The 25320-nt window shown below is 46.5% G+C and overlaps 1 protein-coding gene and 1 pseudogene across 5 annotated transcripts; one reads left to right on the top strand and one right to left on the bottom strand.

The window, feature by feature from the left end:
* Window positions 1-5827: 5827 nt before the first annotated feature.
* Window positions 5828-7922, bottom strand: LOC100822396 (annotated as a pseudogene).
* A 1895-nt stretch (window positions 7923-9817) lies between these two features.
* On the top strand, window positions 9818-17485 carry LOC106866846. Of its 5 annotated transcripts, none has more exons than XR_002962616.1 (5): window positions 12558-14557; window positions 16156-16239; window positions 16342-16485; window positions 16818-16962; window positions 17067-17485. XR_002962616.1 is itself a non-coding variant. In XM_014902950.1 (4 exons), exons 1-4 carry the CDS (start codon window positions 10112-10114, stop codon window positions 16849-16851), a joined length of 399 nt encoding a protein of 132 aa, XP_014758436.1. In that variant the 5' UTR covers window positions 9818-10111; the 3' UTR covers window positions 16852-16939. The 5 variants fall into 5 exon arrangements, 2 of the variants coding, with proteins under 2 accessions (XP_014758436.1, XP_024313899.1); XR_002962617.1 differs by having other exon boundaries at window positions 12558-14585; XR_001407866.2 differs by lacking the exon at window positions 12558-14557 and adding an exon at window positions 14626-16001.
* Window positions 17486-25320: the final 7835 nt, after the last annotated feature.

The following is a 25320-nucleotide window of genomic DNA, read 5'->3' as shown; positions in this document are numbered from 1 at the left end:
TAGCCACTGCCCGGGATGGAACCTTCCCGGGAACTCGGGGACGGGGCCCACGCGTCGCGCAGTGGTGGTACCCCGGGTGCCACTGGTGCGACACCTTGCAGGTACCCAGAGCAGGGGGTGGTGGCCGAAGAGCCCCCCGCCGTCCGCACGGTTCGCGGCCGGCATGTCGACTTCCCCGCTGACCGTGTGGAGGTCATGGTGACGGCTCATGGCACTGATGCTGGAAGGGACGCTACGGGAAGTGGCGCGGTCCCAACCAAATCCGGCAGAACGGCGAACCTCCCCCTGGAGAAGCCGGAGAACATCGCCGCTCATGCCGGCACGTCGGCCCTGCCGCCGAAGCCGACCCAGCTCCAGGCCTCCATCGAACGGCTGACCGCGCCGGTGGCGTCGAATGCCACCCGGCCCAGCTGCAGGCGGAGTTGGAGTTGGAGCGACAAAAATTGCAGAAGGAAGCTGTTGACGTCGCTCACGCTCGACAACAACTGGATATTTCACTCCGTGAGTATAACAAATCCCATGGTCTTAGTTCTACTGTGTTTACTAACCCTAGCCAAGTTGGGGAGGTGCGAAACCGTGGCAAGAACTTGAATGTCGAGATGACTAGAGATGCTAGGGGTGTGCCAGCAGTGTCGGCAAGTTACGCCTCGCCCTAAAGCTGAAATACAATACCCCTGTCAAGAATCTCAGAGCAGCTGTGGCTGCGGCTGAAGAACTGCCGAATCTTACAGGAGAGGCACTCCGACAGCCGCAGCTACGCATGAAAGAGCTGCTCCGCACAGCTATTGAGCAGAATGAGGCATACATGAGAATGCACGGCAAGCCCGGTGCATCTCAGGTTATTCACTTGGCAGCGGATGCCAAGGCCGAGTTGACAAGCAAGCGTCTTCGCCTGGTGGCAAGCGAGACAAATGTGTCAATTCTGGTCAGGATAAGCAGCTGGAGCGTTATGACCCAGCCCTGGCCGAGAAACAGATGGTCAGAAGGGTTGATGACAGCCAGAGAGGCGTCCCGGCGACAATCGCCGAGACTAGCAAGAACATTACTCGTTTGATCATGGACACCAACCTCGGGGTCCGGCACCCAATACTGCTGCAGGTCAGCAGGGTGTCAGGCGCAACCCCTCATATCGAGGTGAAGATCGCCGATATGACCATTATGATGACGGATACTCGGCCATGGGTGACAAGGGTTATATCAGGCGAGAGCGTGATAATCTCGGTCCACTCGGAGCCCGAGCTGGGAACAGGCCAGTGTCGCCCCTGAATGCCCGACATCGGTTTGACATAATTTATCTATCTGAGCTCCTGGAGGAGCAAGGCCCTCCGGGACTGCGTTGTTTTGCGCATCGGATCATGAGGGAGAGACCAGCTTCGGGTTTCCAGCTGCCCAGGGGTACGATAACATATGACGGCAGTACTAAGCCGGAGGATTGGCTGGAAGCCTATGTCACTGCAGTAAGTGTGGTAGGCGGCAACCACAGATGGGCGGTACGTTATGTACCCAAGATGCTGGTAGGGCCGGCAAAGATATGGCTGAACAATTTGCCGGAAGGCAGCGTCAATTGCTGGATCGACTTTGAAGAAGTTTTCGTCAGCAATTTCACTAGCACTTACAAGAGGCCAAATCGCCCTCAGCAGTTGTCCATGTGCAAGCAAAGAGACAACGAGACTGATCAGGATTACCTGACATGATGGAACAATCTCCGCAATTCATGTGAAGGGATAGTGGAATCGCAAGCCATAGCATGGTTTGCCCAAGGATGTCGGCACGGCAGCATGTTGTGGCAGAAGCTGCAAAGAGAGATGCCGGCTACCCTATCTGAGATGATCCGAATCGCCGACATGTATGCGCTTGGCGATCCGACTCAGCCATCGCCGATGCCGGTAGAACCGCAAAGAGAGCAGCCGACATACAATCATGCCGGGGCATTCCGGAGGAACGATCATCAAGATCACCGCAACAAGAGAAGGGATGACAAGGAGGATTACCGATATGGGCCAGTCCATGTCGCCGCTATTCAGGATCAACCTGATGCCGGCTCCAGCCAGCGTCAGAAAACAGGAAATCAGCAGTGGGTCAAGAAGGGAGAACAAAAGAAGCCCTGGTAGGATAAGCCAAAGTATACGTTCGAGGTGATGCTGGATCAGCCTTGTCGTTTTCACACGACCAACCCCAACAAGCCGGCGAATCACACAACGCGGCAATGTAGCTAGATGCAGCGGGCCGAGAACGGAGAGGCAAGTTGGTTGCCCCTCCCCCACCGCTCACCGGCGCTAACGCCCAGATTCTAGGACCCCCTCCGGCAAATAATGCCTTCAATCAGGTGGAAGACCAAGGTATTCCGCAACATGCCGGAAGAAATGAGTACAAGGAGCATTACCAAAGCTACATGATCTTCATCACTGAGCCAACTGTCAAGCAAAGTCAGCGCAGGCGAGAGATGGAGGTTAATTCTGTTATGCCGGCTGTTCCAAAGTTCATGTATTGGTCGGAGTAGGAGATCAACTGGAACCGGGCAGACAATCTTCAAGTTATGCCCAACCCTGGTGGATACGCTCTGGTGGTCGACCCGACACTCATCGGGCCCGACATTAACGTCAAGTTCACTTGGGTTCTGATTGATAATGGGAGCAGCAGAAATATTCTGTACTGGGACACGATGCTCAAACTCGGCATTACCGATAACATGCTTGAGCCCTGCCGGACTACCTTTCACGGTATTGTGCCGGGAGTGATGATGAGGACATCCCAAATAATGATACAACCACAGCCCCTACAGCACCTACACCTCAAGTACCGGAGATACATGGACCAATTACTAGAGCTCGTGCACGACAACTAAATTATCAGGTACTTTCGTTCCTCCGTACTTCATTTAATATTAATGAGAATATGCTGCTGCCTAAGATGGGTTCTTTTATGTGTTTTAGGAATGAAGGACCTAGCTTGCACCTCAAGGATCAACGTTGGACAGCAAACCATGGAGGTGGCAACAAGGTGGCGGGAGCTAGCTCAAGTGATGATTTCAGAACATTGAAACCGCCATAACGAGAGATGAGAAGAAGGCCGCATCCTCTTCATAAATGGGATTTCGGCCAAGTGGAGGATTCCCCCTCCAATGGGTATCTATGGGCCAAAGATGAGAGTTATAACCTTGCTTTATTGGGTCTAAGGCCATGTAATAGGGTCCAGCCAATTTTTAAATGTTTTCGTTGTGTTTTAGGAGGATTCCTAGGCCGTTTCGGAGTCACTCAAGGGCCTGTCCGAAAACCACCAAGTTCCCCTCCTATTTATACCCCATGAGCCCCCCCATGGAGCCTTGGGTTTTGATTACATAAAGTTTAGCCTTTGCTACTTTCGTGTAATCGCATGTGTCGGTTAGACCACCTGTTTTACCGTCATCAAGACTCCAACTATATTGAATATTCAGATTCGTGAACCTTCATATCTCCTATTCGCAATTTCAGATTGCTTTTCATCTTGTTCTTGCTTGTTCTTCGATTGCTTGCAGGAACAAAGACCTTCGTGGTCAGGTTGATCGTGCCCCCGCGGGATCAATAACCTTCTGGAGTTGGTGTATCGATCGCTAAGGCGCTGCCTCCTAGGTTGTAGTCGGATCGTCAACATCACCTCCTACCAAATTGATAATTAGGTATCTCATCGAAAGATCGGGACACCCTCGAGGCTATCACGTGGTATCAGAGCGTAAGGTTGCTCGGTGAGATTTTTCCAGTTTATCCGTAGTTTAGATCTGTTTTTACCTATCGTCCAGAAAAAGCCAAACAAAAATTAGAATTAGTTACCTTGTCCTAGAACCAATCTGAGCCTTGCAATTTTCACATTAGTATTTGCATTGTTGAATCTTTGTTGCATTAATCATGTCGAGTTGCAAATGACCTTTCTTTTTTTTTATCCCCAGAAACTCACGCAAAAGAAGTTAAGACCGGAAAGCTGCACGTCGGTCTGTAGGAGAATAGCAAAGGCTGTAGTAAGGATAACTCAGAAAAATATGAGAAAATATGGGTTAGAAGCGTATCAAAACAAGCTTTCCAACAAGTGCAAGATCACTCGAAACAGAGGTCGAACGGTGGAGAAAACTGAGATATACTGCACTGCCCCGGTGCCGAAAAACGGGTGCAGAAACTTCGGAGCACGAAAAGTCCACCTTAGAGGCCGAATTTGAGGGTCAAGGAGCCGTTAATTTCAGAGGATGTGCCTCGTCGAGAGCTTTCCGAAAAGTCCTGGAACGTCCAAATCTGACTTTGTATGCAAAAGATACGGCCGTTTTAGTGAACACGGGTCAAACCCACCCGAAACTCTAATTCTACTTGTACTCGGGTCCGAAACTGACTCGAACTCTTCCTCTTTTTTTTTCGTTTTTTTTTCTTTCTTTCCTTTTTTTTTCTTTCCTTTCTTTTTTTTTCACAACTTTCGGAACAACTTGATCTCTAAACAAAATTCGATCTATTATGAAACACTTTCCAAAAGCAGTCTTGATTGGACTCGGACTCGAACTCGAACTCGCGGCTGAAAACTATAACTTGCCGACTCGATGTAGGACTCGACGAGGGACTCGGTGGAAGATATGATGGCGGCGGAAGATTATGGCGGTGGTGTGGCAGGAAGTTTGGTGGCGGAAGTTTGATGGAAAGCAAAAATCTGAAAAACGATCCAATCTAATCCAGCAACTCGACACGATTAATGCAGCAAAGATTCAACAATGCAAATACTAATGTGAAAATTGCAAGGCTCAGATTGGTTCTAGGACAAGGTAACTAATTCTAATTTTTGTTTGACTTTTTCTGGACGATAGGTAAAAACAGATCTAAACTACGAATAAACTGGAAAAATCTCACCGAGCAACCTTAAGCTCTGATACCACGTGATAGCCTCGAGGGTGTCCCGATCTTTCGATGAGATACCTAATTATCAATTTGGTAGGAGGTGACGTTGAATTTTTAGTTTTTAAGAACGTATCAATTTTAATTTTTTAGATTTAAACTTTTAACTTGTAGAAATAAAAAAAACTCACCGTTGTAGATCTGGGCCCTCCATCGGAGCATGCGGGGCTGTCGCATCTATCCGCGTGGAAAGCCGATTCGGGTCAGGTCAGAGGGTGACATGGCGACGAAACGAGTAGGGTTGGACACATGCCGTCTGACAGGTGGGCCCAACCTGTCGGAACTACCATTGAACTTCTTAATCCCTCCAATTAGGGTTTTGTGAGAACGACTGTCTCAATAATTATGGTTTTTTAAATTATTAACAACAATCGTGGTTTTGTGAAACACTAACAACAAGAAGTCCGATTCGTGAAATTTACTCCGGCGATAATGCTGTCATGACTGGTGTTATTGGTGTCGTCGATAATGAACTCATGCCGCTAGCAGGGTTCTTGACCATCGTTGTGTTATCGGCAGGGTGCTCGAGTATGTACTCCATCTGATACTAAATTCTTGTCGAATTTAGGATCGGAGGGAGTAGATGTCAAGTCACATGTAGGCATATGTAACGTGTGTCATCGTGATCGATATGTCTTTCCTTTTTGTTAGAAACAATGGTAGAGAAATCAAGGGAGAGAATCATGATTTCTCAAGATGTTATAGTGGTATGTGAGTGGCATATTTAGAAGGGGCCGGGGTAATCTAAATTCGGCGCATGCTCTTGTCTGTTGTGTTACTAGTAGTTATTTTTGTCCGGTTTTACTAGTATAGTGAATGAGTAAACTTACCTCCTCTTGAAATAAACCACTAGAGCTCAAGTTTCTCGTTTGCGACAATAATAGGGAATCCAAACCTATGGGAAGGTATTTAATTTTGAATGGTAAATAGAATATGCATGGCATATAACAATCTCTTCGGTACATGTTGAAAATTGTACATGTGCAACTGTAATGAACGGTGGAAATGATGCCATGCACGCACATAGGCGTGCATAATTCATTACACACTTTGTGAATCATGCTCGCTGGCAACAGCGATTGAATGGACAAACAAACTAGTGGATTATTTAGAAAGAGCACTAATTTGAGTCATCCATGAAAGGATAGTCCGTGTAGCCAATGACGGGGTCTTGCGTGTAAAAAATGGAGCGGTCGTAGTTGTTCAAGCGAGCTCCGAGCTCGAATCTCCTGGGTAAATCCGGATTTGCCAGAAACAGCCTCCCATAAGCAATGAGGTCAGCGTAGCCATCGGCCACCGCCTTATTGCCTTCCTCTCGATCATACCCACCGGTAGCAATCAGCGTGCCATTAAACACTTTCCGAAAGAGCAAGAGCCCATGGGGAATCTGCCTCTGACTATCCACGATGACCATGCGGGGTTCCACCATGTTGCAGTAAAGGAACCCCTGAAGCTCGTTCAGTTTTCGCACCATGTATACGCCAAGCTCATGCGGGTCGAACTCGAAGCAGCCCATGTCATAATCCGCGAACGGTGATAGCTTGATGCCGACACGATGCGCGCCGATCTCACGTACGACGGCCTCAATCACCTCCACCGCGAAACGGCACCGGTTCTCGAGGCTACCGCCGTACCTGTCAGCACGAGCGTTGGAGCTGTCTTTCATGAACTGCTCCAAGAGGAACCCGTGCGCGATCTCCACCCCGTCGAACCCCGCCTCAATGGCGTTCCGGGCAGCACGCCTGAAGTCATCCACGATCAGAGGTATCTCGTCTGTTTGAAGCCGCCGAGGCTTGGAATGCAGCGTGTCTAACTCAGCGTCGAGTATCATCGTCTCCCTGTTGCTGGTGATGCTGCCGGAGGTCGCCGCGTCCTGCAGCTTCGGCCGGAAATCTATTTTGTTTTGTTTATTCACCATATAAACAGTGAGTCGAATTAGTAAGTAATCACCAGATCAAATAAATTCGTCAATTCACAATTCATCAACTCAAATGGACGGAGATATCGATATCAGATCCTATTGATATATGATCGCTTTCTTAATTGGGAGTAAAAGCGTGTTATATATACCGTGTGTAGCGTACCAGATCTGGCAGAAGAAGAGCGCGCCCGTGCGGTGAACGGCATCAACGATGGGCTTCCATGCGTGGACTTGCTCCTGCGTCCAGATGCCAGGGATCTCCGGGTACTCTTGAGCCGTGGAGGAGACCCCCGTGACCTCGGAGATGAGGAGGCCGCCCCTTGTGGCTCGCTGCGTGTAGGGCTCGCTGCGTGTAGTACGCCGCCGCGTGCGGCTGCGGCAAGTTCCGGCAGGAGCGGCAGCGTGTGAGCGGCGCGAGCACCACCCGGTGGGAGAGGTCGAACTGCCCCATCTTGTACGGCGTCAGCAGCGGAGTATCCTCCTCTTTCGGGGATTTGTCGGCCATTATTGGGGAGTGTACAGTGCAAACGCGATGCGACGGAAGAGCTAAAACTTGCTCTGTTTCTTGCTTCTGGTCGGCTATCTCTTCTATGCATGTGCGATGTGCCTCGCAGCGTCAGATTCCAGTGGCTCATGGTCTGGCAGCATATGTATGTGTTGGAGTGGACCTCTCCGACCGTCCGACGTGGTCAGCTTTTTTAAGTTTTACTTTTCTTTGTTTTACACATGTATTTTTGGAGTGTTTTTCATGTAGTACTTACGTTTTCGTAGCTATGTGGATCGAGTCCTTGTGGTTAGGGCGACGCTAGGCGTCGGCCGGGCGGCAGGAGCGCGACGATCGACCCCCTCCCCAGCCGTTCATCAAGCCGCATCCTAAACGTTCGATTCAGCCTCTCCCTCCCATGTAAACTGAACCAGACTCTGATTTGCAGCAGAATCGGCCGACCGTTGCAGCACCACCGGCCACCATTGGAACCACTGACCGACGGTCGCAGCACCGCCAACTTCCGTTCGAAGCACCGCCTGCCATGATCGCAGCAGCATCAGCCTCTGTTCGCCGCACTGCAGTCCGTCGCTGCAACGCCGTCTGTCGTTCCTAGCCCCGCCTGCCGCCGTTCCAAGCCAGCCGCGCCGCCGCCGATCGCAGCCCCGCCCGCCGCCATTCAAAGCAGCGAACAACGCCATCCGCGGGTTGTCGCACCGTCGGCTGCGGTTTGAAGCAACGCCTCGAAGCATCGCCGCCCGCCCGTCGAAGCACGCCGCCCGCCGCTTGCCACAACCCCGGCCGCAGGTTGCAAGCAGCAGTGCCCCCTCCCCCTTGCAGCAGCGCCGCCCGCCGGTCACAGAAACGACACCTGCCAGTCACAACACTGCTGGTCTTAGGTCGCAGCCCCGCCGCCCGCCAGTCGCAGCACCGCTGGTCTCTGATCGCAGCAGTGGCGGGCTGCCCTCGCAGCATCGACGGTCTCCGCGCGCACCAGTGCCGACGTCCAAGCCTCGACGCAGCACCGAACCCCTCCACTTGCAGCTGTGCCGGCGGCCTGGCGTGAGTGCACCGACGCACTGCGCAGTGATTTAAGATGCGTCTCATGGAAGAAAACAAAGGAGGAGGGAGACGTACGAGAGAGAGAAGAGATAAGAGAGATGGGAAGGGAACCGTTTTCTTCTTGCCACGTGTCAATCACTGAAGGAGGCCGACGCGCGCTAGAAAATCAGTCGGTAGATAGTAATCATTTACCTTGTGGTTATATACGAATTGGTTAGAGGGGTGAGTGTGTGATCCAAATTCTAAATACTCTCTCTCTCCCAAAATAAATGACCTGAATTTGCATAGATTCTTATACAAATTCACGTCACTTATTTCTAGAGCATCTTTCTTTTTCACGGTGAGGGTGGTACTACCACAAAAGGCCCAAAAAGGATGATCCCGCAAAATGAAAAAGAGAGCCAATGATCGATTGAGTTCGTGGGGCTGGGGCTCACAGTGTCATCTTTTTTTTTAGTTTGACCGGTCGATCTACTCTACTCCATTCTCCAATCGTCATGCTTTCCGTCACGAGACTTGTCGACCGATTAGATTGTTTGTGGTCGTTTTACAGCAAGATTAATAGTTTAGCCTACTGCTGGCTATAAGGTTTTGTCATGTCATCTTTAGCTAACGTATAGTTAGCATGTATAATAAAGTGGCTACAAGAATGTATTACTTTGTTATGAGGAGGCCCACATTGTAGTCTCATAGAGTGACTAGGAGCACGTGCTGCAGCTGGCTATTAGATAGTAGCCCACTTCTCTTCTCTCTTCTTTTCTCTTTCCTCCAACTAAGCAAAGATACAATATTTAAATCCTTAGAGCTTGCTTACGTCACCTTATTATTCTTGCTCTTCTCTATTCTGTGGGCACATAACCAAATGTATAGTTTTCATCAAGGACTCGAGGCTCGATCACGGGGCATCATAAAGTGGAATGCCGTATGAAAGTTTGCTTTGGGGGAAAACAAGCAATGTATGGCATGCCCGGCTTCTTAAAAACCACCGGTGACAAGTTTTACATGGATGCAAGATATTCTTGCAGATCATTCGTTTAAGAAAGCTTGAGTTCAGGTCGCCAAATTCGAGTGTTGTTCAGAATCTAACATTGACGTTGCACGTGGGTACGCGGTGCCAACGTCACTACAAACATTCAGTTGACTGCATTTTCTTTTTCTACTAATTATAAAGGCACCAACATATTCTTTACAACGTCCACTCCACTAAACATACATAAAATATTAATAACCTCACAATCAGACTCAGTGAAACAGATTACTCCTTAAAGCAGCATGAGCGCTTAGCGATTACCTGTCGAGACCGAAATTCCGGAGAATCTTTCAGCCCCGTCCGCGTTTGTTCCGGAAACGTTTTTTTCTTTCTTTTTTTTTCTTTCAGCCCCAGCCGCCTCCTCCCCCCACCGGCTTAACTGCCCCGCCGCAGCAACCTTCTCCAGCCGGCCTCCGCCCTGCCCCCCAGCCCGACTCTGCCCTCCCTCTCGATTGCGCCGTGGCCCGCCACCCCCTTCTCGATTGCGAGGCGGTACTCCACGGAGACTACGGTGGCGCCCCTCGCGCGTGAGAAGCTGCGGCATATACGCCTCTTATTCCCTTCTGCCCGCCGGCGACCTCTCCTCATCCCGGAATTGAAGAAAAACAGTTTTGTGGATTTGTTGCTCCTGGTGTTCGCGGAAGGGACGGCGGTGCAGCACTGATAGTAAGGATCGGGTGAAGACGAGTCAGGTCCTGTCCACCGCGAAGATGCTGGCCTGCACGCTCTCGGTGGTCCTCAAGTCCTGCCGCCCTCGCGCGCCCCCCGCCGTCGCCCTTGCGCCCCAAGCGTGTTGCTGTAATAGGCAGCAGCCAAGGAGCATCGGACGACCTACCGTCAGTCCAAGGTGAGCTGTGACCATCTAAGTAATTCAATACTGATTGCTGCGTTGATTTCATCGGGGCAATAGGCGCAACATGTGAATGCGTCTGTATATATTGAAATATTATTCCCTAAGAATCTTTTGAATCTGTAGTGCAAGGCGACTAAGTGTCACAGACCTTCTTACAACAATTTTAGTGGATCAGTCCCCATCATGTCTAATAGAAAGTGAAGTGTTTATCGTACTGATGTTGAGACAGAAAACCAAATCCAGGGGATACTACCTGAAAATTTAAAAGAGAATGTAATGTCCAAACAATAGATTTGAATGGAAAATCAAATTGAAGGTAGACTACCTGTATCATTCTCAAATTAAATCTGTTCAGCCAAGCATCAGGATCATCAACATTTTCTTTAAAGAAAGAGGCAATTATCTGTATATAAGCACCTAAGTGATAGGATTGAACGTACTTTTTTTTTTTGAAAGTGGGTTGTGTATTAATAGGAATTAGAAGTTTGATTACAATCGCGTGTGACCTGGCTCAACACGCAGGAAGGCACAGAGTCGCACAAAACACCGCTGCACAAAACACTACGGCCCCAATTAGCTAAGCCATGCGCCACTTCATTATCAAACCTGTTGATCTTGTGGTAAGTAATTCCCGGGTCGAAGGACATGATCTGCTTGATGTCTTCGATGATGCCACACAGGTGGGAGTGACATTTCTGGGTGCTGTTAATAGCATTAATAACAGAGACATTGTCGTTCTCAATAGTTGCCGGGAGATTAGAGAACATGCGGAGGAGTTTGGCACCTTCCAGGCAAGCAGTAGCTTCAGCAGATTCGGTGTTGGGGCAGTTCATCAAGCTGTTCCAAGTTGAAGCGATGACGACACCGTGGTGATCTCTAATGATAGCGCCCAAGAAGCCGAGTTGTCGGAGATGGTGAAGCTCGCATCCACATTAACTTTAACCATACCTTGGATTGGGGGGCGCCAACCAGAGGAGGCAGCGGCAGGAGCTGGACTCTGCCGAGGAAGGGGATTTTCAATAGGTTGTTTTCCTTTATGATCATGAAAGTGGTCCTTGGAGTTTGGGGTAGAGATCGAATTCACATAATTGAAAAGATATTGAGCTGAAGCTTCGACCTGGGCATCACCTTTCGCAAAGATCACGTCATTCCGGAGGTGCCACGCTCTCCACCATAAGAACAACAGCTTGATTTTGATATCCACACTCACACGATCGAGCAGGACCAGGACCCAATCATTACCAGAATATTGAAGGACATGCTCAGGGGGAAGGGACCAAACCTTGCGAACACTTAAATGCAGAGCTCGAGCTTTGGTGCAGGACATGACGGCATGGAAACCATCCTCCGGTTCCATGCCACAAATGTTGCAGGTCGGCAGCAGATCCATGGCGCGGTTGTGTCTGTTAACCTGCACTGCCAAGGTGTTAGTAGCAAGTTTCCAGCCAAAGACATTAATTTTTGGGTGAATTGGTGCATTCCAGATATTAGCCCAAAGTCTTCTCTGTCCATCCTCGTTGGCGCTGGAACTAGAGAAAGATAAATTATGTTTCAGATCCAGGGCGAGGCGGTAGGCACTCCTAACAGAGAACAATCCAGATTTTTCAAAGTGCCAAGCAACAAAGTCGTCCAAATTATAAGGAAGGGGTTTTATTTTGAGAATCTCATCCGCATCGAAGCCATGAAATATGTTGCGGATGCGCTCGACATCCCAATCACAGGTCCTCGGGACGAGCAGGTCTGACACCCGACGGATACGGGAGTGGTTCAAGGGGGATGAGGCTTGAAGATTGCGTCGAGGAATCCAGTTGTCCCGCCAGACCTGCACCTGTCTACCAGAGCCAATGCGCCAAATGATGCCTTTCTTTAGGAGCTCGAGTCCATGCATGATGCCTTGCCAACACGGGGAAGTACTTTGGATGAACGCCGTATCCGTTAAGGTGCTGTGCGGGTAATATTTAGCCTTAAGTAATCTGGCACATAGGTAGTCTGGAAACTGCAGCAGCCGCCAAGCTTGTTTTGCAAGAAGCGCTTGGTTAAACAAGCGGAAATCCCTAAATCCAATACCCCCGTGAAACTTGGGTTTGATCAGTTTTTCCCAGCTCATCCAGTGAGTTTTCCTCCTGTTTGTTTCATCTCCCCACCAGAAGTCTCTAGCAATGTGCGACAGATCCTCGCAAAGAGTCGCCGAGAGCTTGAAAACACTCATGGTGTAGGTCGGAATAGCTTGGATGACGGACTTAATAAGCACTTCTTTCCCGCCGCAAGAGAGGTATTTTTCAGCCCAATCTGAACCACGTTTACTTATTTTCTCTTTGATTGTTTGGAACTTGCCGTCTTTCATTCTTCCCTCTGGAACCGGAAGACCAAGGTATTTGGCTTCGAAGCGGCTAGACTGAACTCCCAGAATTTGCATGACTGCTTTTGTGTTATTGGCCGAACAAGAGTTACCCAGCATAATAGAACATTTCTCTTTGTTAAGGAGCTGACCGGTGCCTTTCTCATACTCCAAAAGCACTGAGCGGATTTTGAGAGCTTGGTCTCGATTGGCTCTGAAGAATAACAGGCTATCGTCCGCAAAAAGGAGATGAGAAATTCCAGGGCTTCATCAGCAAATATGCAGCTCATGAATAGCTCCCCCATCAATCTCTCTCTGGAGAAGCAGAGACAAACTTTCAGCAACCAAAAGGAATAGGTACGGGGAAAGGGGGTCACCTTGGTGGAGGCCTGTGGGAGTGTGAAAACGCTCCAGCTTTTTGCCATTAAAGCGGACACTATAACTCACAGTGGTGACACAAGACATGATCCATTTAATCCATTGGTCTGCGAATCCAAGCTTGGTCAAGGTGGTTTGTAGGAAGCGCCAGTCGACCCGGTCGTAAGCTTTAGATAAATCAAGCTTGTACGCACAGAAACGACCCTTCTCATCATTGCTCTTTTGTATGGTGTGAATACATTCGAAGGCGATCAGGGCATTATCAGTGATCGCTCTTCCAGGAATAAAAGCACTCTGCGACTGAGAGATGATGTCCTGCAAGAGTGGTCTGAATCTGTTTAGTCAAACATTTAGAGATGATTTTGTAAATCACATTACAGAGACCGATAGGGCGAAAATCTTTCAAATTAGTGGGATCCTTGATCTTTGGAATTAGCACAATGGTAGTGTCATTCACTCCTTCAGGCATGGAACCGGTACGGAAAAATTCTCTAACGGCTCGACAGATATCTTCCTTCAAGAGGGTCCATTGTCGCTGAAAAAATCTGGCCGGCATGCCATCAGGTCCAGGCGCCTTCCATGGGCCGATCTGAAACAATGCGTCACTAATTTCTTCATCCGAGAATTCCCTGCACAGGTTTAAGTTCATCTGATCAGTGATTTTCGGGGTGAAAACCTGAGCAGCAAAGGAGGGATTCACATTGTTGTCGGCACTGTAGAGGTTCTGAAAAAAGGCAGTGGTCATCTGTTCCATAAGCTGAACATCTGCAGTAAGAGTCCCATCAGGTTTCACGAGTTGATTGATATTATTTTTCTTTGCTCGCCAAGTGGCTTTGCGATGGAAAAATTTAGTGTTGCGGTCCCCTTCTCGAATCCACCCAATTCTAGATCTCTGACGCCAATAGATTTCTTCAGAGTCAAGAAGACCATCCATTTGTTTAGACAGAGCAGTAGCCTCTTGTTGACTCGCGTGGCTCGGATTGGCCAGAGCTTGACCAATTTTCTTCCTAGTTTTCTCAATCTTCCGGGGAATGGAGCCAATGGTACGAGCACTCCAGGAGTTCAAGGACTGCATCACACCAGTCAGATTTTTAGCAACATCTCCGAGGTCGGTAGGTCGCCGATGCAGCTCCCAAGCAGCTTGCACCTCACTGTCCAGCTCCTGAGATTGTTACCAAACTGCTTCGTAACGCAAGTGCTTCTGTTTTTCATGAGCTTCTTTATTGGGGTCAAGCTGAATTAAAATAGGGCAATGATCAGAAGCCGGAGAGACAAGATGCTTGACCTGACAGCGAGGAAAAATTTGAGACCAACTCGGGTCAGCCACTGCGCGGTCCAAACGAACTCTGACATTCCTGTCACCAGCCTGTTTGTTATCAAAAGTCCAGGGTAAACCATTAAAGCCCAAGTCAAAGACATTGCAATAAGAAAGAATTTCTCTGAAATCTGCCATCTGCTTATCTGGGCGTCTGCGAGCAGACAGGTGTTCTTTCGGCCACATTGCTTCGTTGAAGTCGCCGCAAGAAGCCAAGGAACATCAACAGAAGACTTGATGCGGCGGAGAAGCTCCCAAATGTGATGTCGGAGGTGAGTACGAGGCTCGCCATAAACAAAGGTGCATCTCCATTTTATTCCTTTATTTAGATCATTGATCATTACATCGATAACCCGGTTGCTCAACCCAAGAAGCTGAACATCTAAGCCCTCATCCCAAAATAAAGCAAGGCCTCCTCCTTTTCCTTTCTTGCCGAGGGACTCGTTGGATGCGGTGACCACATTCTTCAAGCCGAGGCGCCAGCGGAGGGCCTCCACCACCTGCTTACTTTGCCGGGTTTCAGACACAAAGATGATCTTCGGGTGATGCACTTGGACCAGACGGACCAGATCATGAACTGTCCGTGGGCGGCCCAACCCACGGCAGTTCCACGTCAGGATCGTCATTGCTCCTGACAGGCACTGTCCAGCATGCCTGTCAGGTTGCCGACGGCCCCGGGGTCAGCTGCCTCTGAAGTTGCTTCCTTTGCCTCCTGATTTTCTTCCTTCTCTCTGCCTATCTCACTCTGAGCATCACTCTCTATCTCTCTAGCTGCTACATTTGACGTTACATTGTTCTGTGTCCCCTCACTACCTAGAATGATTACAAGAGATACAGATTCTCCCCCCTCAGCAGAGTTGCTCAGGTTCTTGGTCTCATTGGTGTTGTTGAAGTCGCCTTGGTCTTCCATCTCTCTCAGCCTGCGAAGCCCGTCCACGCCAAGGCAAGCTTCAAGGGACGGCCACATGTGAGGTGATTTTTTGGCCGCAGGGGCCAGAGCCATGTCTTCATCTTCGTCAGGTCGTGGCCGCGGAGCCCCCAGGTTTGGGCACTGGGTTGGCACCGCCGACGTGCATCCCTTATCTTTCCGGGCTCTCCTCTTCCAGCTGCTGGTTTCTTGTGTGGAGGGACTGCGTGTTGGTTGTCGGTGGCGTGAGCTGGTGGAGGCTCGGTCGTCAGCTGCGGTTGCTTGACAGTGGTGTCTGAAGGGACGACCAGTTGGTTGCAGGTTGGAGTCGTAGCTTGGGGCAGGTCCTGCACTGAGAGGAGGAAGTAGCTGGTTCGTTGGAGATGCACCACGGGAGGGTAGAAGAACGCTGTCGGCGATCCTGGCCCGTGGTCTCGGGGAGAAACCAGCAGCGCGGTCGTCGTGTCGGAAAGCGTCGACTCCCAATTCGGGGCTGTAGTTGTTCATCTTCTTGCTGTCGGGGAGGGTGCAGTTGTCGATGGCATGTCCGATGAGGCCGCAATGGAAGCAGAAGTTGGGGAGGCGCTCGCAGAAGACGGACACCACCACTTCCTCGTCGGTGACTTCGTCGATGAGGAAGATCCACTGTTGCAGAGCTTTGTTGATTGGCAGGATTGAACGTACATTAGAAGACTATGGTCTATGGATCAATGAGGCACCGTTCATCTAGATTCGTAAAGACAACCCACTGTCCAAGTATTAGAATATAGGTCAAAATAATATGCTCAGAGTTAAAGCTCCATATATGGGTAAGATTAAGGTCTCTGCCTCTCTGGAGCAAATTTTACACATACGATCATCTGAAAACCAATGACAATATTCCTTTGATTTCGACTGATATAGATACAATATGTTAACTGCATTACAATTCTTTTGCTCTTCCATGTTCTTGGGATGTGACAGAGAACGAAGCTATTACTATGTCATCTCGCAATCGCACTGGGCCACCCACCCCATTCCAAGATATAAGCAACGACCAAGACTTGGGTAACTAACAGCCACCAGCGCCCACTAATTGTTAATGCATGGTTCCAATATTTGTCCACTTGGTCGATTTAATTTATTTCTTGAATCTTCTATGTGTTGCAGCTGCCAGATGAAGCTATATTATCTGAGGCCGTTGAATCTCCTGCTTTGCAAGAGTGGGTCAATAGAGCTCCTGGTGTTGGGGATCGAATCGAAGAGATCGCTGGAGCAGAGCAGAGGCGAGTTCATCAGATCATTACCCGTTAGGTAAACTCAATGAAATCCATGAGAGGATCACTGCTATCTATTGTATGGCATTCCATGTCAATACCACTAAGAACTTCCATTTTGTCAATTCTTGAAAATAGTCTGCAGGCAAATGCAGTTCTTCAGTTTGTATAGCTGAAGCTGTTCCCATTCTCTGAATATAATGTTTTGATGTTAAATTACATTGGAAATGCTGCTGCCAAACTGAATTGGTTTTGACATGTGAATACACAAATTCTGTACTCAAACAATTTCTCTTCCAAAAATAGAGGTCAGTTAATTTACCTGCTCTGAACTTTTGTTTCTCTTCACTAAGTGAATCCCTATTGCAGCAACTTTGTCAGTTCTGGAATCTCCAGGAGCTGAAGCTCAAGTGAACGAACTTAGAAAAATGTCAATAAAATTAAGCAAAGCACTGAACTTTGAAGGGATCAGATCAATGGTAGAAAGGGTGTCACAAAAGAACAGCACTCAATGGTGAGTACCTTGTACATTTGGCTTGTTATAGCGTTTGGCATGCACGTGCTAATTGAACCTTGATGCTTTGGAAGTCCTAATATATGTGTATTTTTTCAACATAGGGATGCCAAAGATGTAGAGTCAACAGCTAATCGGTCAATGCAGGAAGTGGGAAAAAACGACGAAAATATTGTCACGGTAGAGACTGAATGGCTCTGAGTTGCCACATGGAAACACTCCTTTGTTATCTCATGGACTCTTGTTATCTCAATTTAGTTGGAAGATTAGAAGTATTTTAATGACTTTAGGTACGCATCTATTCTATATGTTATGAAGATAGCTCAATTTCATATAATATGAAGTCACTGCATCTTCTCAAAACTTGCATTTACTAATTCAGAGGTTTTATGTTAACTCATAGTACATATACACAACCAAGCTGTCATTTATCAAGGAAAAACACTTTTGCTGAATCATAATAATGTGTTATATCCCAAGTTTCTCCCAGTTGAGAAATCATGTATGACATCTGAAATGAATCAGGTTTAACATTTGAACTAGAACTATTATGGTTCAGAAATGTGATTCAAAAAACATGTTTTAAATTTTTTAGGACGTGCATGCACGTACACACTTACTAGTCAAGCGAAAGGGGAGAGATGGGCTGACCTTTTCCCTGCTATTACCATTTGCCATAGTGGGCTTCACCCTGAGATCAAGTGAATTTCGGGCTGTTTTGGCCTGGGAACTCAAGTGTGTTCGTCCCACAAAAACTATAAACAAAAGCGCAAAGTCCACATGTGTTTCTGTGCTAATTAACCTCGCTACAGTTATGTACTAGAATCCTCTCCAAAAGAAGTAAGGATCATCTAGGGAGATGGCTCTTGAGTTCTCCCTCCGCCCCTTCCCCTCGCTCAGGCAAACCCTAGGTCAATGTTGGGAGATCCTTCGTGATTCCGACCATGGGTTCCGGTCATGGCAATCCATTTGGGCGCGCCGGAAACAGTCCATCGAGGTGCACCACTCCGGTTCGTACGTTGGCGCATTTTCAGTTTCCGCTTTCCCCTTTTGCTCTCCCTTTCCTTCCAGGTGGTTCCACGTGGTCGATCACCAATGGTGGACTCTCGCGTGACACTGAGGAAGGGGCTCCACATTCGGAGTGGTTCCCACGGATCGCGACTGTCCTCAGTGGTCAATGGAAGCCGTCGTCGCACGCTACTTCGATTTCTAGGGTTTCTGTGGAGAGCACCAGGGGTGAGGCGTGGCCGCGAGTTGGAGTTGGGAGCGCGCCGCTCTCAGATCTCCCTGTGCGCTCCTTCACCCAGGTGGTCATGGCGGGTCGAGGCAATGGTCGAGCTGACTGGCAGGGAGGTCGTCATGGTGGTTTTGGTGGAGGAGGGGGATGGGATCCCGGTTATGCTCAGGGAAACTGGAATAATTGGCAAGGGCAGCCGCCGTTCCGACCTCCGCCAACGTTCCCTGGTGCGCCGCCACAGTATCAGGTACCGCCTTCTGATCCTTATGTGCATTCTGGCAGGGGATTTGCCAATTGGAATCCGAGGCATCAGACTAGGGGTCAATTCATGGGGCATATGAATCAGAGTAGGGCATATGAATCAGAGTATGGGTGGTTTCCCTCCAACAAACCAGGAGCAATCCAATTTTGGTCAGCACGGCAGTGTTCAAGGGACCGGGCAGGGTGGTTTCGCTGGTGTGGTTCCTCGGTCTGGTGGTGCACAGACTCGGGTGGTGGGCAGGCTGCACGTGGGCTGAATTCTGCTGCTCAGAGAGGAGATGCAAGTAGCAGTGTTCAGAGATCTGTGCAGTTGGGTTCGGGTGCCACTTTGCCACAGCATGCTTCGCCAGCGTCTTCTGATGGGGATAGAGTTTCTGAACAACAGGGCAGTTTGGCAGTGAGGCTTTGTTATAAGTGTGAGCAGGTTGGTCATGTGATTAAAGATTGCAAGACTGTACTCTTCTGTGACGTTTGTGGTAAGGATTCACACCTGACTGCTAAGTGTGTGCTGCCTCATCAACCAAAAGCTACTGTTCAGCTGGTTGGGAGTGCTGCAGATGGCCTACAGATGTTTGTAGCTCCTCTGGTCAAGAAAACTTCTGTGGAACCAAAAGATGCTATGGCCTTGGTTAATGTTCATGTAGGAGAGATTAATGCTGAGCAGTTGGTTAATGCTTTCAAGAGGATGTTTCAGTGGGGATGGACCTGGACTGCTAAAGCCTATGCCCCTGGCAGCTTCCTAATGAAATTTCCTTCAGTTGAAAAGATCAATGAGCTACATCAATTTGGTAGTTTCTGTTTGATTGGTGAAAGAGCTGAAATTCTGGTATCTAGATGGTCTTCTGAAACTTTAGCTCAGTTCAAATTATCTTCTGTGTGGGTGAAGCTCTCTGGTATTCCTGAGTCTCTACTGAATTATCAAGGATTTTGCATGGCTGGATCAATTCTAGGAACTGTTCAGGAAGTGGATATGGTGAGCTACAGGAAGCATGATGTGATTAGAGTTAAGGTAGGGGTAATGGATCACTTGAAGATACCTGAATGGGGTCCATTGACTGTGGATCCTTTCATCTATAGAATTTTCTTCCAGGTTGAGAGAGTGGTTGAGATTGGTGGCCCTCTTATTGGTGGAGTTGTGGTCAGGAATACTTCCAGTCAACCTAGACAGTCAATTGAGCAAGATGGAACTAGGCAACAGAAAAGATTCAGAGATGGCCAAGATGGCAAGCATGATGCTGAACTTCCCAAGGAACTTGGTGATCAGGAAATGGTTGTTTCAAGCCAACCTGAGGCAGATGGTCTGAATGTACTTCACAGAGGAGGTGGTATGCTGGACTTTCAGGGTGAAAGGGCTGAACACAGTGATAGGATTTCTGTTGTCAATCAAGTTAACTTGAGGTTTGCTAAGGAGACAGAACAGTTAGACAACTTGGAATGTTCTGATGCTGAATCTGAACCTAACAGTCCCACTCAATTTGCTAGGAAATGTGGTCTGGGTACACAAGCTATTAATGAGATGAATGCAATGGACTATAATGTAGAATCCCCTGAAAATGTTGTCCCTATTGGTACTCCACCTGCATAGTTTGATGTATGTGGCACTCCTAAGAACTATGCAGATGCAGTTAGAAATGGGCAGAATGGGCCAGCCAAGTCCCCTCTACCAGCTAAAGAGGTTAAAAGTAAAAAAGCCAACATGATTGATGATGGAAATAGAAGGAGAAGCAGTTGAAATGCTAATGATGACAAAGCAGCACTGGACAAGGCCATGGACAGGGCAAAGCTTAAGAACCTGGAAGCTACTAAAGGTAATGATTCAGACAATCCTTTCCCTACTGTTTTAAATTCTACAGCCTTTACTTTACAGCAAATAGCTACTCAATTAGGTGTCAATATTGGTAATTCTGCAGTAGATATTGATAACAACTTGCAAATTATCAAAGGGTTGGAGGAGGCTAGAACAGCGTTATATATGTCTGGTTTGAGAACAAGTAATGAAGTTATCCAGGAACATAATGCAAAATTAGATAGTTTTGATCCTGAAATTATGCATGAGCTACTTTCTTCTTCTGAAGATGAGCAGAATAACTTGTCTGATTTCTTTAACTTTCAGTTTGGTAGTAGCAGTAGTAAAAAAAGTGTTAAGGTTAACACTGGGCATATCAGTGTTAAACCTAAGGTTAAGAGTAGGAGATATAATAAAAAGAAAAGTTAAATGTCAGGTCTCTTTTGGAATGCTAGGGGTTTCGGTCTACATAGTAGAAAGAAGTTTCTTCAGGAAACTATCTTTGAGCAGCAATTAGTTTTTGTGGGTGTTCAGGAGATCAAGAAAAAGGATTTTACTGATGTTTGGTTAAATTCCTTGACTTGGGTTTCTTCTAAAGGTACGTCAGGAGGATTGTTGTTGGGGGTTAATGATTCCTTTTTGAAGTAGGTGAATGTGATAAAGGTGATTACCATATTAGAATGGTTATTTATGATAGGAAAAATGATTTTAAATGGAATTTGGTTATTATTTATGGAGTTGCTCATGATAAAGATAAGGCTAATTTTCTGGTAGAACTAGTTCATATGTTGGGTTATAATGATTTGCCTATTGTTATTGGTGGAGACTTGAACATTATTAGGAAAAATGTCTAATAGGAATAAACCTAAGAAGCCTAGTAAGTGGACTGCATTGTTTAATGGTATTATTGAACATTGGGCATTACAGGAAATAGAACTATCTGGTAGAAGTTTTACTTGGTCCAATAATCATGATCCTTTATTTGAGAAGCTTGATAGAGTTTTGGTTAGTCCTGATTGGTTAGCCCATTATCCTTCAACTACTGTATCTGCTTTGCATAGAGATGTGTCTGATCATGCTGGGTTACTTATGAATTTTAGTAAAACACCACCCAGAGTTGCTAGACCTTTTAAATTTGAATTTAGTTGGTTTTTGCATCAGGAAATGTATCTGATTGTTCATAATGTTTGGACTAAAAGTTTCCCTGGTAAGAATTTTGAGGATTTCTGGTTGAATAGAGCTAGTTTTCTTAGAAAACAATTGAAAGGTTGGCACATTAACCTGATAGGGGCTACCAAGAGACTTAAAAAAGATCTCTCAACATAGATTGATGCCATTGATAGAAACAATGAACATGCTGGTCTTTCTGTTGATGATAGGAATTTAAAGTATAGTTTAAAGCTGCAGTTAGATTCTATTTCTAAGGAAGAAAAGATCATTTGGTTCCAAAGATCCAAAGAACAGGTTTTATTGGAAGGTGATAACAATACTGCTTATTTTATGGCTAGAGCTAGTGGGAGACGAAGGAAAACTAAAAAATTTAGTCTAAATCAAGAGGAGGGGATGATTGTAGGTGATAAACATATTTTAGATTATGCTACTGTCTTTTATAAAAAGTTGTTTCGTCCTAGTGATTCTCTTTCTTTTAGTCTAGATGTTCCTGTTAACAAAGTTTTAGATGATGATGATAGGATCAGGATCATGCTAGATTCTGATTTCACTTTAGAGGAAGTAAAACATGATGTCTTTTCCATGACCTGATGGTTTTCCAATTGAGTTTTATCAAAAATTCTGGTACTTGGTATGCCAGGATTTGATGTATTTATTTAGATTGTTTTATGATGGTAAGCTTAATATTGATAGATTTAATTATGGCAAAATTACCCTGCTCCCCAAAGGGGAGGGGGCTGATAAGATTCAGATGTATAGACCCATTTGTTTATCTAACACTTTGCTTAAATTTTTTACCAAAGTCCTAAATAATAGAGCAATGCTAGTGGCTGATAATGCTGTAGATTTGGTTCAGTCAGCTTTTATTAAGGGTAGATATATATTAGATGATGTGGTGCTTCTACATGAAACTTTGCATGAGATTAATAAGAAAAAGGAGTAGTGCTGTTTTGTCCAAAGTAGATTTCGAAAAGGCTTATGACAAAGTTAATTGGTCATGCCTTATGCAAGTTTTAGATATGAAAGGCTTCCCTGCTCACTTTATCTCAATGGTTATGCAAATAGTCAAGGGGGGGAGTGTAGGGATTAGTGTTAATGATCTGCTTGGACCTTATTTTAAAACAAAAAAAAGGTTTGCGCCAAGGGGATCCTTTATCTCCTATTCTTTTTAATCTGGTGGTTGATGTCTTGAATGTCCTTGTTAAAAGGGCTCAAAACCAGGGGTTGGTTAATGGTTTAGTTCCTGATTTAGTTAGTGGAGGTTTAAGTATGCTACAATATGCAGACAACACTATTTTTCTTTTTGATGGTGATTTACATGGTGCAAGGAACCTTAAATTTCTGTTATGTCTTTTTGAACATCTAACTGGACTTAAAATTAACTTTCACAAAAGTGAGATTTTCTGTTTTGGGGCTGCTGTAGAGAATAGCTTAAATCTAGCTCAGATCTTTACTTGTAAGGTGGGATCTATGCCTATGAAGTATCTAGGAGTACCTGTTCATGTTAGGAAATTGAGTAATGCTGATTGGAAGGCTACTGAAGATAAGGTACAACATAAACTTAGTTGCTGGAAAGGGAAGCTTCTTTCTCTAGGTGGTAGACTGGTGAAAGGGCATTTCTCTCCCAAGTGGTTTTGGTGGTGATGACAACGTGTTTTGTTATCTAATCTTGTGCTAAGCATTTCAGGGTTTATAAAGAACTTGTCACAAGATGAATCGTGGACCCTCAAAAAGGAAAGAAGCGTAGTGGTGTTTAGCGGTTTTTTCGGTTGATTTGAGTCGTAGGACTTCCATACTATTAAGAGGGGATCCACAAGGGAAGGTAACGGGTGAATCAATTTCACGTACACGTCTACACCAAATTGCACCCACTAAAAAGCCTGCCCAAAAAGGTGTGAGAAGAAAACATTTTTCTGAGAGTGTTTCTGGCCTCTCAGGTTTCCTCCCGCCCGAACCTCCGGGTGCTCTCTGTAAGTCCCGGGGGAATATGCGGAACTTCCGGTGTATATTCGGAACTTCCGATCAGCCAGAAGTTCCGGCCTACCCCGACCTGTGCCTAACGGCTCAATTTTTGGAAACCCACTTGTATACCCCTTCGTCCCCAATGAGCCTTTTGACCAAGCAAGCAGCGAAGAACAGCACCACTCACCTCAAGAACACCTCAAGCATAAATCTCCAAGATCTCCCTCCTAGCCACTCATAACTCTTGATTCTTTGAGGATTGAAGGAGAAGATCTTGCTCTAGGGTTTCACCAAGTCAAAAAGTTGATTCTCCTTGTTTTCTTTGTGGATTTCGTTTCTCTTGGGTTGTTGGGAACCCTAGACGGAAGTGGTCACCTCGAGCTTTCCCTTGGTGTGTGAGGAGCTCGGGGCTTGGATTGGGAGCCTTCAATTGAGTTGTGGAGTTTGCCCCGATCAAGTTTGTAAGGGTTCGGCGTTCGCCCTCAAGGAAGCCATTAGTGAAACTCACCTCACCTTTGTGGTGTTGTGAGAGCTCATCCCACCTTTGTGGTGTGGTGAGTTGGAGAATAGAGTGAGCCTTCTTGGCGTCTCTACCTTTGTGGTAGAGCACTCCTCCAAACGGAGACGTACACCGATCCCAATAGGTGGAACTCCGGTGAAATCTTCGTCTCCACATGTGGTATCATTTCCCTTTACATTCTTGCTATCTATTGTTGCTTGAGCTATTGCTTGGGCTATTGCATTTCATTCTAGGGTTGCATTCACTTTAGAGAATCTAGTAAACCCTGGGATTAAGTGTTTGTATCTTTCAAGAAAAGAAAAAGAAATGCTAAAATTTTGTTAGTCTCCTATTCACCCCCCCCCCTTCTAGTCGACCATACCGATCTTTCAACTGGTGCTTTTAAATTCCAGTCTTAGTCATGTACCTTCTTATATGATGTCTGTATATTTGCTTCCTAAGGGGTTTAAGAAAAGAATAGATCATTTTAGAGCTAGACTTCTGTGGCAGGAGGATCAAGGTGTTAGAAAGTACCACCTTGTGAGTTGGCAAAAAGTTTGCCAACCCAAAGATCGGGGGGGGGGGGGGAGAGGGCTGGGGGTTGTGGACTTGACCATTAAGAATATTTGTTTTTTAGGAAAATGGTTGTGGAGACTGGAGAATGGAAATGGTTTATGGCAGCAGATGCTTAGAACTAAATATTTGAACAAAGAGACCTTAAGCCAATGTGAAAGTAAAGCTGGCCAATCCCATTTTTGGCATGGGCTGATGCAGGTTAAAGATGTTTATAATCAGTTTAGTAGGAAGGTAGTGGGCAATGGTAAGAATGTACTTTTCTGGGAAGATATTTGGTTAGGAAATGAACCCTTTAGTGTTAAATATTATAGGCTTTTCAACATCTCTCTTAATCATGGTATTACTGTGGCTGATGCTCTCCAAGGAGGCTGTCAACATATGACTTTTAGAAGAAATTTTACACCAGAGACCTACCGGTTATGGGAGGATCTCAAAGCCCTTTGCTCTCAGATAGAACTGGGTACTCATGCTGATAGTAGTCGTTGGCTTTTGGAGAAAAATGGTCAATTTTCTGTTAAATCCTTCTATAATGTTTTAGCTGTTAAACAGGTGGATTTCCCTTTTAAGTACTTCTGGAAAATTAAGCTACCTCTTAAGATTAAAGTTTTCATGTGGTTAATTGACAAAAACAGTATCTTAACTAGAGATAATCTTTTGCATAGAGGGTGGCAGGGGCCGAAGGAATGTGGTTTCTGTGGGAATGATGAGAGTATAGATCACTTGTTCTTACATTGCCCTCTGTTGCTAAGTTTATTTGGAGGGTGGTTGGTTGCACATTTCGCATACCCTCATTTCCTATATCCATGTCTGCTTTACATACTTGGTTTGACTCTTTCAATGGGAATTGTCAGACAGATTTTAATTGTT

Source organism: Brachypodium distachyon, chromosome 1, assembly GCF_000005505.3.
Source record: "Brachypodium distachyon strain Bd21 chromosome 1, Brachypodium_distachyon_v3.0, whole genome shotgun sequence".
Taxonomy (NCBI): domain Eukaryota; kingdom Viridiplantae; phylum Streptophyta; class Magnoliopsida; order Poales; family Poaceae; genus Brachypodium; species Brachypodium distachyon.
This window is presented reverse-complemented; position numbering and strand designations above follow the sequence as displayed.

Bases quoted from the DNA above. Each gene is read 5' to 3' on its own strand.
- LOC106866846 (XM_014902950.1), top strand. From the start codon at position 10,112: ATGCTGGCCTGCACGCTCTCGGTGGTCCTCAAGTCCTGCCGCCCTCGC. The intron at 10,249-16,155 runs GTGAGCTGTGAC...GGGATGTGACAG, and splicing joins CGACCTACCGTCAGTCCAAG to AGAACGAAGCTATTACTATG. The intron at 16,240-16,341 runs GTAACTAACAGC...TATGTGTTGCAG, and splicing joins AAGCAACGACCAAGACTTGG to CTGCCAGATGAAGCTATATT.